At 44.1% G+C, this 14,068-nt stretch overlaps 1 protein-coding gene across 2 annotated transcripts in view; it reads left to right on the plus strand.

The window, feature by feature from the left end:
• The window catches only part of nfat5b (nuclear factor of activated T cells 5b), a 34,044-nt gene extending 21,028 nt beyond the window's left edge, over positions 1–13,016 (plus strand). For both annotated transcript variants that reach the window (XM_086175289.1, XM_086175290.1), the window contains 10 exons: positions 277–466; positions 971–1,161; positions 1,780–1,952; positions 3,083–3,217; positions 3,303–3,355; positions 5,071–5,203; positions 5,532–5,600; positions 5,787–5,890; positions 6,366–8,172; positions 9,151–13,016. In XM_086175289.1, coding sequence (XP_086031415.1) covers positions 277–466; positions 971–1,161; positions 1,780–1,952; positions 3,083–3,217; positions 3,303–3,355; positions 5,071–5,203; positions 5,532–5,600; positions 5,787–5,890; positions 6,366–8,172; positions 9,151–9,389 — 3,094 coding nt within the window. In that variant the 3' untranslated portion in view covers positions 9,390–13,016. The remainder of the gene's footprint in view (positions 1–276; positions 467–970; positions 1,162–1,779; positions 1,953–3,082; positions 3,218–3,302; positions 3,356–5,070; positions 5,204–5,531; positions 5,601–5,786; positions 5,891–6,365; positions 8,173–9,150) is intronic.
• The last annotated feature ends 1,052 nt before the right edge of the window (positions 13,017–14,068 follow it).

The raw sequence follows: 14,068 nt of genomic DNA on the forward strand, positions 1-14,068 counted from the left end.
CCGGGGATAGAATATGCTCGGTTGATAAAGGGCCTCTAAACTCCGCATTGCTCAGTGCACCATGGCAACTGTAGATCATTTATACCGTCGGTTGTTAATAGACCCGAGAAGAGCTTTCAGCAAGAGGGATATTTAACCATTAGTTGTCAATACTCTAAAGTTAACCCTACATGCTCTAATAATGAAGAAAGATTTAGGTTGTGTCATTTTGTTTTGTTGGGAACACTGGATTTCAAGGTGTTTTTGTCCTCCTCTCTACCCTCACCTGTGCCGCAGCTCTCAAGATGATCCCCAGACGACCCACCAAAAAGGGGGGACTCTCTTGGTGCAGTACCCTCAGAAAAGCGAGGGTAAGGAGCTGAAGATCATCGTGCAGCCCGAGACCCAGCACCGAGCCCGCTACCTGACCGAAGGCAGCAGAGGGTCAGTGAAGGACCGCACCCAGCAGGGCTTCCCCGCCGTGAAGGTAAGCCAACACCACCCAACCCCTGACGCCGTGACCTCTGCCTATTCTGGGTTTTGACCGTTTCGCTGCGTAATGGATATCTCTGTGATTGCTTCATGTCCAGAGGTTAAAATGCGTGACTTTAGGTTTTCATCAAATAGTTTATCATGACGTTTGGAGTGAATGGAGTGAAGCTGTAACATCAACCATGTTGGCTCTGTTACTGTAGTGTGCACTACTGTGCACTGTGGGAAATGGTTCATTTTTATTTTCAGAGGCGATTAAATCCATTAAGTTTCTCACAAAACTGCATTTTTGATCTCTAAATCAGCCTTTGGAGGAAAGATCACCAACAAAGTGGTGTTTTGTCAACCTGTCATCTCGGCCCGTCAGCAACTAGACAAAAAAAGGCATATGTGTTTGATGAAGAGGCGCCAGAAATCAATGACTCTAATTACTACCTACAGCTTCTACAAATTGTCTACCTATTTATTTTAATTTTCTCTATTTTGTTATCATTTTCAGCTGGAGGGGGTGAGTGAGCCGGTGACCCTGCAAGTGTTTGTTGGAAACGACAGCGGGCGTGTCAAGCCACACGGGTTTTACCAAGCCTGCAGGGTGACGGGCCGCAACACCACGGCCTGCAAGGAGGTGGACATTGACGGCACCACCGTCATCGAGGTGTCCCTGGACCCGAGCACTAACATGACGCTGGCGTATGTACTTCGAGTCCACGTCCATTTGTTATTTGTTAGGTGTTTCAAAAATCAGCTGTTTAATCGAGACTGGGCAACATAATTTGCTCTTACATGGCAACGCACTAGTTAATATCATCGTCTTCTCAGAATAATTGCACAAGTCATTTTTTTCAAGTTTTTCAGAAGGCACATCAGCCATATATTCACAAAGGAGTTGTCAAATTGAGAAAAAGGAATTGTCAAATTTGGTCAAAAATTGACTTGGCAATTATATTCAGAAAGTGACAAGTGACAATTACTGGTTATATGTCCAGACTCATGGACAGTGAAGAGTTTGGCAAAGACTCATCAGCAGCCAAAAAAAGCATTATTGCAGAAGACTGTAATGCCACAGTAAAGTTGATTAATTGAATAATAAGTGTCTTGATATTATCCTGTTAGTTCTGTGGCATTTGTTTTTGCTAATTAAAGTAAGAATTGTGGACTTTGGTTAAAAAGCATGTTTAGCCCCTGGATGTTTATATCATGCTGGTGAGGACAGGAACACACAGATAACAAGACGGTCAACCAGGCTGGCAAACTAATCTGTCCTCAACACACGAGTTCTCTGACCTGACGTCGTCTCTCTCACTGCAGAGTGGACTGTGTGGGGATTTTGAAGCTCCGCAACGCCGACGTGGAGGCCCGCATTGGCGTGGCTGGTTCGAAAAAGAAGAGCACGCGCGCCAGGCTGGTGTTCCGGGTCAACATTCCCCGCCCGGACAGCTCGGTGCTCACCTTGCAAACCCCGTCATGTCCAATCCTGTGCAGTAAGTGTTCAATATGAGCTCAGTATGAGATCTTTGTGAATATAGCACTGCAGTGGTGCAGACTGATAAAACATTTGTAAAACAAGTATTAACATTCAACAGACACATATATTGAAAAGCTGACCTGTGACCCACTTAGCTACAAGTGACAAAGCTGTTCTCTCCTTTTTAAGGGAGGCCCCCGTCTCTATAGTTTAATATCGCCCCGAGCCAGAAGACTTTTGTCGTTTGATGCCGGCGTTTCGAGACAATGCCGAGTGATCTGTTCGTACGGCTGCAATATGTGAAAAAGCGAACATTACGAGGGCGTGGCCGGTTTCGAAAACAGGAAAGACGCTCAGGGCCACGGGAAAAAGTTTCAGTGAAAGTGCTCTAAGAAGAGGAGCTTTGAGAGACACAGCGGAGAAAATATAGGTGGATAACACAAAGCACCCAAGGTGTGTGTTTGTGTGTGTGTGTGTGTGTGTGTGTATGTGTGTGTGTATGTGTGTGTGTGCACATGTGTATACTTCTGTTGTTTTTACAAAGCAAACACACAACCCAGGAAAACACTGCTCTAAAATACAATATCAAGAGTAATCCTCCAGTGTGTGTGTGTGTGTGTGTGTGCGTGCGTGCGTGTGTGTGTGTGTGTGTGTGTGTGCGTGTGTGTGTGTGTGTGTTTGTGTGTGTGCGCGTGTTGTGCGGTTATTGAAAATGTTCATGGAAGGTCTTGGGAAAGGGGTGTGGTTTTCTGAGCCCTGCAGTCAAAAGCGTCCAGTATAGCCAACATGGGAAAACCTCACACACTGTATTTGTTGTTATTATTGATACAAACTGTCACTCTGTACAAATTAGATGTGTCAAACAGGAGCCAGCTGGAACACAGTGTTTCCTGTCACACTGTAAAAAAATTTTTATTTTTTTTTTTTAGTCTTAATAGAAATAGCAAAATCACACAAATATAGTCTGGGTTGGATATAAAGACGCAAAATGAGAATATTACTGAGACTCCAGTTAAGGTTGTTATTAAATTAAAATGTTTTTTTTTGTTTTTTTTTTTATGGTTCGTTGTCACCGTAAGAAAAATATTTTGTTAAAAATAAATAAAGCCCTTTTTTAAATAGTTTGTGCCTCTTGTCCGTCTCAAGCCCAGCCTGCGGGGGTTCCTGAAATCCTGAAGAAGTCTATACACAGTTGCTCGGTAAGGGGAGGAGAAGAGGTCTTCATCATCGGCAAGAATTTCCTGAAGGACACCAAAGTCATATTCCACGAGAACGTCTCTGGTAAGACGGACAGATGTTTTCCCTTGAATACGTTGCATTTCAATACGAAACACTGACAAAATTCATCCCATTGTCATCGTTGCAGATGAGAAATCCTGGAAGGCGGAGGCAGAAATCGACATGGAGCTGTTTCACCAGGTACACCTCCGTCGTTCTCGCTGCTGTTTTTGCACTGAGCCAGTGGTGCCAATCGGTACTGAGCGAGACACAAACAGCCATTTTGGATTTGTATGAGGATTTAGATGTAATCATCTTAAATGACCGCCTGTTAAATGGTTTGAGTAGCCTCATTGTATTCTGACCTAATTACATGCCATTTAGAGGCTACGCTGTTTCGTGCCTCAAAAGTCCTGTTTGGTTATTTAAACAGAATTCACAAGAATATGCTAACTTGGTAATCAGCAATTAATATACAGTTAATATCTTCACTTGACTTTGTATGTACAGGATTATGAAACATAGCACAGCAGCGAAGATGAGAATTCTAGTTTACGTTGGCAAACAGGAGTGTATTATTTAGGAGAGGCTCTTTTCATAAATCCCCCCTTTTGGAAAACTTTATGGTCAAATACACTGGGATCGCATGCTGTAAATGTCAATCAAATCCTGGAATTACAAAAGACATCATGTCAAGTCTTGAATTTGGGTTTTTGTTTACATTTATCAGATTTCGTAGCCGGTAGTTTTACGTTGAGCATTTAGAGCAGGACTCATCACCTATGTTTGTGTGGGACTAGGATCCTAAATGGAAGGCCAAGGTGTTGGAGTCAACTACAGCTAGTGTTACTCCAATGCCATAGCGGCAGCTTCAGCATAGAGGATGTGGCCAGTGTCAAATGTGGCACGACCATTTTTCCATACAGGATACCTATTTTTATGTTGAGTTCCTGCACCAGTGGCACAGCGCTGCATTAAAGTGCCGCAGCTGTCCGCATAGAATCTCAGGTGCTAAGCCAGCCTTGACAGAATGTGTTGACAGGAGGGCAACGTGATCTGATGTCACAGGTTGTTGACATTAAAACCTGTTAATTTTCAGCCAGCGTCAGTTCCTGCAAAAGTCACTGAAACATATGAACTGCTTATATTCAGACGGATGGTGGCGGGTGAAATCCAAACAAAACTCAGAAGCAAAGACTGCATTGGATTTCCCTAAGAGGCAGATTTCACATAATACTAACACTTGATTTGCATTGTTACTCTGACGTTAATTGCATCATGTACAATAAAGGAATATAATACAATTTCCCTGCAAAATACCCCATTAGCATTTGACATGTTAAGCTACAAGTGGTCAGTTAGCATGCCGCTTGAGGAATAGTTTAGCTGGTTGCTATCTTAGATCTGGATATGTGATTGGACTGTGACTGGCCAAAATCCAACATTTTGTAATTTGTGTTGTGTGATGTTGGATTTTAGCCAATCACAGTCTAATCACATATCCAGGATTACGATAGCAGCCGGCTAAACTATTCCCCCTTCGGCACCACCCGTCATGTTCATTTATCATGCGTTTTTTGACAGTTAAAATCTACACAACACAAACTAACATAATTTGTATCGGCAAATATGATTTTTACCAGATAATCTACATCGGGCTGCATGGAATATCAGTGTCGTATTTATACTCTTGGACTCACTTAGCTGTCTTTTGAAAACACTTGATGTCACTTGTGTCATGAGTCAACCTCATGACTATTGAATGTTTATTGTTGCGTTTAATTCATTTTCATAGCTCAACTTAAAGGAATTTGCTTTGATCGTCAGTCTAATTTGTGTCAATCTCTCCCTGGGGTCCGTCCATACATCACTCACAAACTGAACTGCCATTTGTACTTTTGTTTTACCACGTGAAGAATCATTTGATCGTGAAGGTTCCCCCATACCAGAACCAGGCTATCACCTCTGCAATATGTGTGGGCATCTATGTCGTCACCAACGCCGGGAGGTCCCACGATGTGCAGCCTTTTACCTACACTCCTGATCCAGGTTCGTTCAAAAGCATACTTTTTTATTTTTATAAAATGGAGATGTAAGAGCAAGTAAAAAGGTATTTGGTATGCTCTTCATTCACTAGTTTATAATAGTCATTAGATTTTGCCAGAGATATTTTTGCATGCCAGAAGCCACAGAACTGGGCCCTTGCCAAAGTTTTATTTGTTACTGTTGGTCAACAGCACCACCTATGGCTCGGAAGGGTCAGGCAGTCAGCGGTACAAGATTAATAACTGTTATTTAGCAGATTTTCAGTGATGTGCTGTGTTTGGGGGCATCGTGGTTACACCATTGTGATGAGTGGGTTTGTTCGCTCTTGCAGCAAAAACCGATATTTCTGTGAAGAAAGAGATGCCGTCTCCCGTGAAGACTTGCTCATTCGATGAAAAAAGTAAAGTTGACCATTCACATACCTTCGTAGTTACAGATAGCAAATTTGCACATTTCAGACTGAATAATGATTTCAAAAAGTCTTTCACAATTTTTGCGTTTTATTATTTACTAATCAAAGTAATCAAAGTGCAAACAAAAGACCTTAAAGGAATCCAATCTAATGTTCTCCTTGTTCTGGGCAAAGTTCTAGATAGTGCCTTGATGCCTTCAATATTGCCTCTAGTGAAGAGAGAAGAGGTCACACCAATGGAGGTCTCCAGCAACCTTCAGTCATCTGGGGTGTTTAAGGTGATGTATTATAACTGCATTAAAGATAGTTTTAGAATAATAAATAGAATAATAAATAATAACCCAGTAGGGCGGTGCGGTGGCGCATTGGTTAGTGCTCCTGCCTCACGGTAAGAAGGTCTCTGGTTTGATCCCCACAGAGGCCCTGTAGTTTGCATGTTCTCCCCTTTTCTGCGTAGGTCCAAAAACACGCAGTAGGTTGATTGGGGACCTGAAATTCCCAGGACATGTGGGTGATGGTTGTATGTCTCCATATGTAACCCTGTGATTGGTACATTGTGAAATCGGCCTCTCCCAATGACAGCTGTGATTGGCTCCCTGTGAACCTGACTGCAATATACAGAATGAATGAATGAATGAGATTCTGACTATGTAATCATTTAAATGTCTCTGTATTTATTGAATATATTGAACTGGATGAATCATTTGATGGCAGTTTGTTCATTGCATACCATTCATTTTGTTTTATCATCAGGCATGTGACCTGTGTCCAACACAGCAGAGTCCAGAAATGGCTGCAGCTCATCTAAATAAGAACAGAGTTTTCTCAAACAACCTGCCGCAGCCTCCAAGTGACACAGACAAAGGCCCGACCGCGGTTTTTACCAATAACGAGCCCTTGAGCACGATCCAGAAGCAGGACATTGCCGCCACCAGCTCCTTCTCTGTACCTGCAGACCCCCTGCCCCTGCAAGGCTCGCCCCAGTTCCTCCTGGAGCCGAGGGAGGGCCTGGGACAGGAGAGGGCCGGGGGCAGCTCCGGGAGGCTCTGCGGCGAACCCGCCCCTCAGCAGCAGCAGCAGTTACCCATGTTCCCCTCCGATGAGGTGGCTCAGCTGGAGGAGGCCGTCAGACAACTCAAGGCCAAGGCATTCTGTAGCCTCCCGCTCCAGGCCGACAGCACTATGGCCAAACAGCAGCAACAGCACATGCAGCACCAGCAGCAGATCCAAAAACAGCAAATTCAGCAGCAGCAGCTACAACAGCAACAGCAGCAGCAGCAGCAGCAGCAACAGCAGCAGCAACAGCAGCAACAGCAGCAGCAGGTTCTGGAGAATCTTCAACAGCAGCTGTTCCAGTCACAGATTCAGATGCAGTGCGCGGAGCAGCCGGGCTCGTCGCAGGGGGTGGTTCCCAACCAGGGAACCCTCTTCCAGCAGGCTCAGCAGCAGCAGCAGCAGCAACAGCAGCAACAGCAGCAACAACAGCAGCAACAAGCCGCTCTCTTCCAGCAGACCAATGATTTGCTGTCCATTCAGACCAACTTCCTCCAGCAGACACCCTCCCACCCCTCACCGCCGATGTTCCACAATCCCAGTCCCTTGACTGAAACACCAGACCCTCAAGGGGCCCTGTTTCATAGTCAGAAAGCCTCTCGCACTCAGGAGCAGGTGCAAGCGGCACTCTTCCAGAACACCATGACGGTCCTGCAGTCACCGGACCAGCAGCCGTCGACCCCGAGTCTTTTCTTGCCTCAGGCAGCTCAGCTGACCCCCAGCAGCTCTCAGCAGCAGCAGCAGCAGCAGCAGCAACAACAGCAGCAGTTGGCCTTTCTCAACGCCCTGCAAACCCCCTCCCCTGAGCCGCAGTCCGTATTCCAGACCCCCACTCAACTCTCCCCCATCCAGCAAAGAAGCCCGATGGAACAGCCCTCCCAGCCTCAGTCCCTCTCGCAGGCCGCTCAGCAGGCGTCGCTGTTTCAGAGCATCGCCCAGCATCCGTCGGCCAACGCCCTGTCTCCGGGCCAGCAGCAGCAACAGCAGGCCAACATTCTTTTCTGTAACAATCCCCTGTCAACGCCCGACCAGACCCCCAGCCTCCTCTTCAGCAACCAGGGCCAGATGCCTCCGCTGACCAGCAGCAGTCTAGTTCCCCAAGAGCCCCAGAACGCCTCCCTTCTTTTTTCCCAGGCCAACATCGTCGGCCAGCAGGATCGCTCCGAACCCATGGCTCTAGGGAACCCCAATGATCCACGACAGCAAGTGCTCTTTCAGGACCAGCAGCCGATGCAGCTCGGCTCTGGCACCGGCAGCCGACAGGAGCAGCCCGTGAGCCTCTTCATATCCCAGTCCAACATGGCCTCTCTGCAGGGCGGCCTCGCTGCCCGGGAGCTCACGCAGTCGGCCATATTTGCCTCGCAGAACGGCGTTTCGAATCTCCAGACCACCACCTCTTCGCCAGTCCACCAGCCTGGGAGCCTCTTTCAGTCGGCTGTCGGCGGCACCATAAGCCAGCCCAGCCAGCCCCAGCAACCCGGCCTCTTCCTGTTTGGCATGCAGAACGGTGAGGAACCTTGGCATTCATACTACTGGCATAGATGATTAAATATTGAAGAGCAGATCTTTCCCCCTTCTGAGGAGATAGTTCAGCAGCTAGAATGCACCTTTTAAAGGTCACTTTGGATTGGATGATTGACAGCACCCGAACTAAATAACTATCTAAATCCTACTCTCTGTATCTCTCACACCAACTAACTTTATGTCCACTTTCACCACATCCATAAGTCTTCTCTTTGGGTGTCCTCCTGGCCTCCTACCTGGCACTTCCAACCCCAGCATCCTTCTACAGTTATTCTCACTATCCCTCCTCTGTAAACCATCTCAGTATGGCCTCTCTAACCTTCTCTCCATAACATCTACAATGTGCTGTCCCTCTGATGGACTCATTCCTGATCCTATTCCATCCTTGTCACGCCCAAATTGAACCTCAACATCTTGATCTCTGCTCTTCTTCCTGACTTTTCCTCAATGCTCTGACTTTAACCCTGACACTTTTTCCACTCTCCATTGCTCTGGACTGTTGATTCAAAGTACTTCAAATCCTCCACCTTCTTTCTGTCCACTACCTGTAGTCCCACCGTTCCACTTGAGTCCCTCTCATTCATACACATGAAGGTGTCATTCCCCTTCTTTCCAGAGCACACCTCCCCCTCCACCTCTCGCAATCCCTACTTTAGCTACAGATCACAGTGTCATCTGCAAACAACGTGAAACATCATGACAAAATGCATTATGCTCTTGGTCTTTTTTGGCTCAAAGTTAGGATAGCTTGGTTTAGTTTCTGCAAAATTCGATCTTCTGCCTTGCGTCAGGGTGTTTTTAATCATTTCAGCTGTTTTACCATTTTTGTGACAAAGTAGCTTTTTAACATCAAAACCCCACCAAACCTGTAGAGATCTTTAGCATGATGTTGATGTGTATTGCTGGCGCCGTCGTTTCAAAGCTTTCCCCCGATTTTGACCGCCCTCCTCTGTTCTCCCAGAATGCGATCAGCTGATGAACACTCCGGGGAACACGCTTTCGGACCAGATCATAGCCATCAGTCAGTCCGGTCAGAACCAGCGGGAGAGCGAGGCCCACATCCAGTCGCTGCTCAGCCAGTCGCTCTCGCAGGCAGCGGCCGTGCCGAGCGGCATCACAGCTTCCCAGAACATGGAGAAGATCGATGACCTTCTGGTCAGCCTGCAGGAGTCCAGCAGCAGCTTGACTCGCTCGTACTGATCCCTCTACATGGTCACACGTTTTTTTTTTTTTTTTTTTGTTAAACGGTCAAAATTCATCATTCAAATCAGTAGGTGTGAGACCTACTGTAAATCCTCTTCACGTTTCTGATTTGGTTTTATGTTGCAAAGTGTGAAGTGCCGCAAGCTGGCAGAACCTGGTAGTCTCACTCCCCACCAAAACAAAAAAGAGAAGGTCTGCAAGGAGTTATTTTTCAATGAACTGCCGTCTTTGGCCGCCTTAAATGCTCCCATCATAATCTAAAAACAGGCATGTGCAAAATGAGATAAGCCAGAGCATTTGACCTTTTTCTCTTTTTCTTAACTCAGTGGTGTCGTTTCTCGTCTAACTTGTGAAGTTTCCTTAGACGTGCCCGTTAGCGGTTTTCCGAAGTCCTCCTCATTCATGTTATCCTGTTTCTGGTTTGCGTCGAGCGCGCGACGCAACAGAGAAGGTTCGGAAGGATGACGAGTATCCATTCCCAGTTCAGTGCAGAAAGAGGATGGAGAGAAGGATAGTCACGTAGGGAAGTAGAGAAGTGTTGTGATTGGAAAGAGGCTAAGGTTGTTAGCGGGGAGGTGAGGTTCAGCCACAGCTCCCTGCCATAGCCAGATTGTAGCTCCCCCTAAGAAAAGTGTAGCAGTCGGGATTACCAGTCATGTCTTTGTTGTCCCCAGATTAAATGTTTGTTTGACTGTTAAAAAGCAGCTGTGAAATTTGGGCCAATTTAAGGAAAAAAGAACTAAATGTTCCAAATGGTGTGTCGTCTGGGGGGGGGGGGACTCATTTAACTTCTTGCACAGAAATAGAATAGAGGATGTAGAATGTGAAAGTAGCGTATTATTACTTTGTTTTAGCAGCATAATGACTTGTCTAGGTGTCATTTTGATGGCAGTACCCTGCATCAGGTACGCATAAACTGGAATTTGGTTTGTTTCTTCCACTCCTAGCGGTTGTTGATTCTGATTGTCATTGAAGGTGGTGGCAGGTTGGAGAGCGGGCCAGAGAGAAACCAACTGGATATCACGGCCGGCGCATATATAATCGTAATTTTCTCAGGAAAGCCTTTCGCGAACGTTGTTTTGGAGTTCCGTTGTGATTTTATCGCTCCATATGTGTTTTGTACTCTGGCAGTTTAACACTAAAAACTACAATAATGGCTGGAGGCTTTGAGCGTGGACCAAAGAAGAACCCAACAACGTTATGCTTGGATGTGACGAAAGGAGCGGTTATGTTATGACCCCCATCCCCTCATTGCCATTGCAGGAGGTCTGCAATCCCCCGGTGTCCCAGTTTCCTTTATCCAAATGGTTTATTTAGGGAACCTTCATGAGAAATTAGCGTTTGTAGGCTCTGGCCGAATTCACTGCTTCTCATCCAGGTCAGTGTTAACATACAGAAAACAGAGCTCCTTTATGTAATCCCGGCATCACCTCAGGGCCAAAATCTGATTCCCTGCTCGCCAGGCCAGTTTTATGGCCTGTTGTGAATTTTCACGTTTAACCCTTTCCCCCCCCGACATTGCCATTTGACATGAAGGAAAACATAGTTCTTTGTGACGCCGCACAACACTTTTCTGCCTGCAATCTGTTGCGATAAAAAACAAAACCAACGGTGTCAAGGCTGACTGTGAGACCACGTGTGAACAAGAGGTCTGACTTAAATAGTCTACTTGTGTCATCTTTACATTTTGTTAGAATCCTTTAACAAAGTTAATTTTTTTTTTTTCGCCAAAACAGCCGTCAGTCACATGTGGAAGATGGCTGAGCGTGATCTCCAGAGCGATGGTGATTTGTAAAGGGACCCCACTCCCGAAGGAAACCTGTCTTTGGGGGAAATTAGCTTTTCTGTCATTGGATCTCTCCAACTTGCGTGGTGGAAACATATCTGGCGTTGAGTATTTATGATTTTACTTGTTTTTTTGTTTTTTATTTCCACTACTAGAAAATCTCTTGTTATAGCACCGTAGTTCTACAAACCATGTAATTTATTTGTGTGTTGTTGTTGTTTTTTATCAGAACTGTGTATCGAGGTCATAGAGTTTGCGATGAAAGTGCCTTTTTTTTTTTTAAATGACCTGGGAAAGTGCCATGTGGAGCATGAACGACACGAGCGTTTCGGCGCACGGACGCCACTTTGCCCTTGCACGGGAGCGGTGGGTGAATTATCACACACCTTTTTAGACACAATGGGATAGCTCAAGGTCAGCGATGACCAGGGCAGAGGGGTCTGGAGTCCTCAGCAGGACCAGATTCCAGCGGCGGAATCCTTCGGAATAGGACCAGCAGATTTCAGTATTATAACCATGAACGCGTTGACGTCAGTGCACTGTGAGTACTGAATGTGACTGTACTGGAAGCACCGCGCTTCTTTTTAAATGACGTTTCTATACTTGTCGGGACGATACATTCTTTTTTAGGAAGAGGAGGAAGGATGATGGAAGTTCTCATTTTTACTTCAAGCATTTTTTTTTACAATAGAACAAGACCTGCTTTTTCCATGAAAAGTTAATTTGATATCAACAAAATCTGTCAGAGGTTTCTCAAAACTTTTCAACTTGACCTAAGATGTCACTTTAGATACTTTGTAGATATTGTACATGTGCCTTTGGAGAGTTTCGCAGTAGAAGGCGGACACAAGTTTTACCGTCGTCGCCTGTTTTTAACACCTGGCGGGCTCTTACCGGTGATTATTAATCCTCAATAGCTAGAATGTTGCAAGCCACGAGGCTCTAAATGTGCCCCAGTTGCCTTCAGTGACAGTGACCAGATTAATATGGTTGTGGTTGATGAACCTGTTTGTGCAATTTTCCGTCATGTATCTTGCCTGTTTGTACTGAAGTATCCATTTGCATTTATGTTAAACAACGTAGATGCAGTCAGATTTGAAACTGCTATGCAGCTAATATACTGTAAATGTAGATCTGTTAGTTTTTGAATATATATTTTTCTATATAGCCTCTCCATTTTCAACGTAAAGGAGAAACCAAGATAGATTTTTCTTTCTATTATTTATGCCTGTTGAAATATTTTCTGATTTATTTTCTTTTTGAGAGCTGCCTAAACTCGTTTTTGATTGACGCTACTTTCTTGCCCGATGGCCCTCTCAGACGTGTATTCTTTCTTTTGTGAGACAAGGATCTGTACCTTCATTCCTCTCTATTCTCTCCTCGCTTTTATGTCTTTGTGGAGATTTGCATGAAATCCTGGTTGAATGTTTACTGGAGCTGCGATTCCTGGTCTACTCTAGACCAGCAATGTTGGTGCAGACCAGATCGATATGTGTTTTCTCATATAATAAAGCAAATATATTTAATTGTTGGTTTGAAGAAACATATTTTGTGTAGTTTTTGTATGAAAGTGATGTTTCTATCACAACCTGCTTGTTCACTCAAGATTTGTTTGATGCTCTTTTATAGTCTCCATATTCCCAACATACCGTTAGGTAAAATGTGCCTCTTGTAAACAACCTGTTTAGGGGAAACACATCTTCTCTTTTCTTATCATGCTAAATGCTTTCATACAAACCCATCTTGGAAAACAAAACACATTGTTAAAAACCATTTGGCTTTTGGGGGATCTAATTTCTGTAAATTTGCTGCTATCTATATTAAACATGTACTTTTACTGAGACGTCTTGGATCCTTTATTTATTGCGTTTCAGATTTCATGTCATATGCTGCATAAAAAAACAACGTGAGGCCAGAGTGACCATCACTTTAATATAACTTGAGATATTAAAACAGGGGGACCTTCTTGCTCTGAGGTGGAAGTGCTGATCCATCCATCCATTATCTATACCACTGATCCTGCGGTCAGGGTCTCGGGGATGCTGAAGCCTATCGATCTCAGAGCCATATTTAGGACAAACAACCGTTCTCTGTCTCATTCACACATCTGAGAATTTTTTCTTTTTTTTCAATTAACCTTGTTTTTGGACTGTGGGAAGAAAATGGTGAACCCAGAGGAAACCCACGCACAGAAAGGCCCCCTGTCAGATTCAAAACAAGGACTGCCCTGCTGTTAGGGTGGAGCACTAATTCCTTTTTAAAATTCAGTTGGATATTTCAACTTTTTCTATTTCCAGCTACTCCAAATTTCTCAAATAGAAGAGTAATTGAAAAATTGTTAAAAATGTAACAGATTGTAACTTTAAGATCCACACAATAAATGATGAGAATAAGCATAAGCTAAAGCTAAATTACTTTTGAAATTACTGTCTAAATTCATATCAATGTCAATAATCCCTTTTTATAATTCAGTTGGGTATTTCAGCTTTTTCTATTTTCAGCTACTTCTAATTTCTCAACTAGAAAAGTAATTGAGAAATTATTAAAAATGAAATATTCTGTTACTGTGTAGGTTTTTGAGACCTACAAAGTAAACAATGAGAATATCCACTGGGATAATTACTTTTGAAAATTATTAAAACAATTTTAATTCATATCAATGTTAATAATTTATTTCAAAAATTCAGTTGTGTATTTCAACCTTATCTAAATTCAGCTATTTCTGATTTCTCAATAAGAAAAATAAGGAATTATCAAAAATTACAGATTATGTTAGCGTGTAGGTTTTTGAGACACAGTAAGCAACGAGAATATGTATCGGGGCTAAATTACTTTTGAATCAGTTTATTTATTTATTTATTTTTTTAAATATCATATCAACGTTAATAAT

Source organism: Fistularia commersonii, chromosome 27 (genome assembly GCF_037954325.1).
Source record: "Fistularia commersonii isolate RoL2024-O1a breed Wild chromosome 27, RoL_Fcom_v1.0, whole genome shotgun sequence".
NCBI classification, from domain to species: Eukaryota; Metazoa; Chordata; class Actinopteri; order Syngnathiformes; family Fistulariidae; genus Fistularia; species Fistularia commersonii.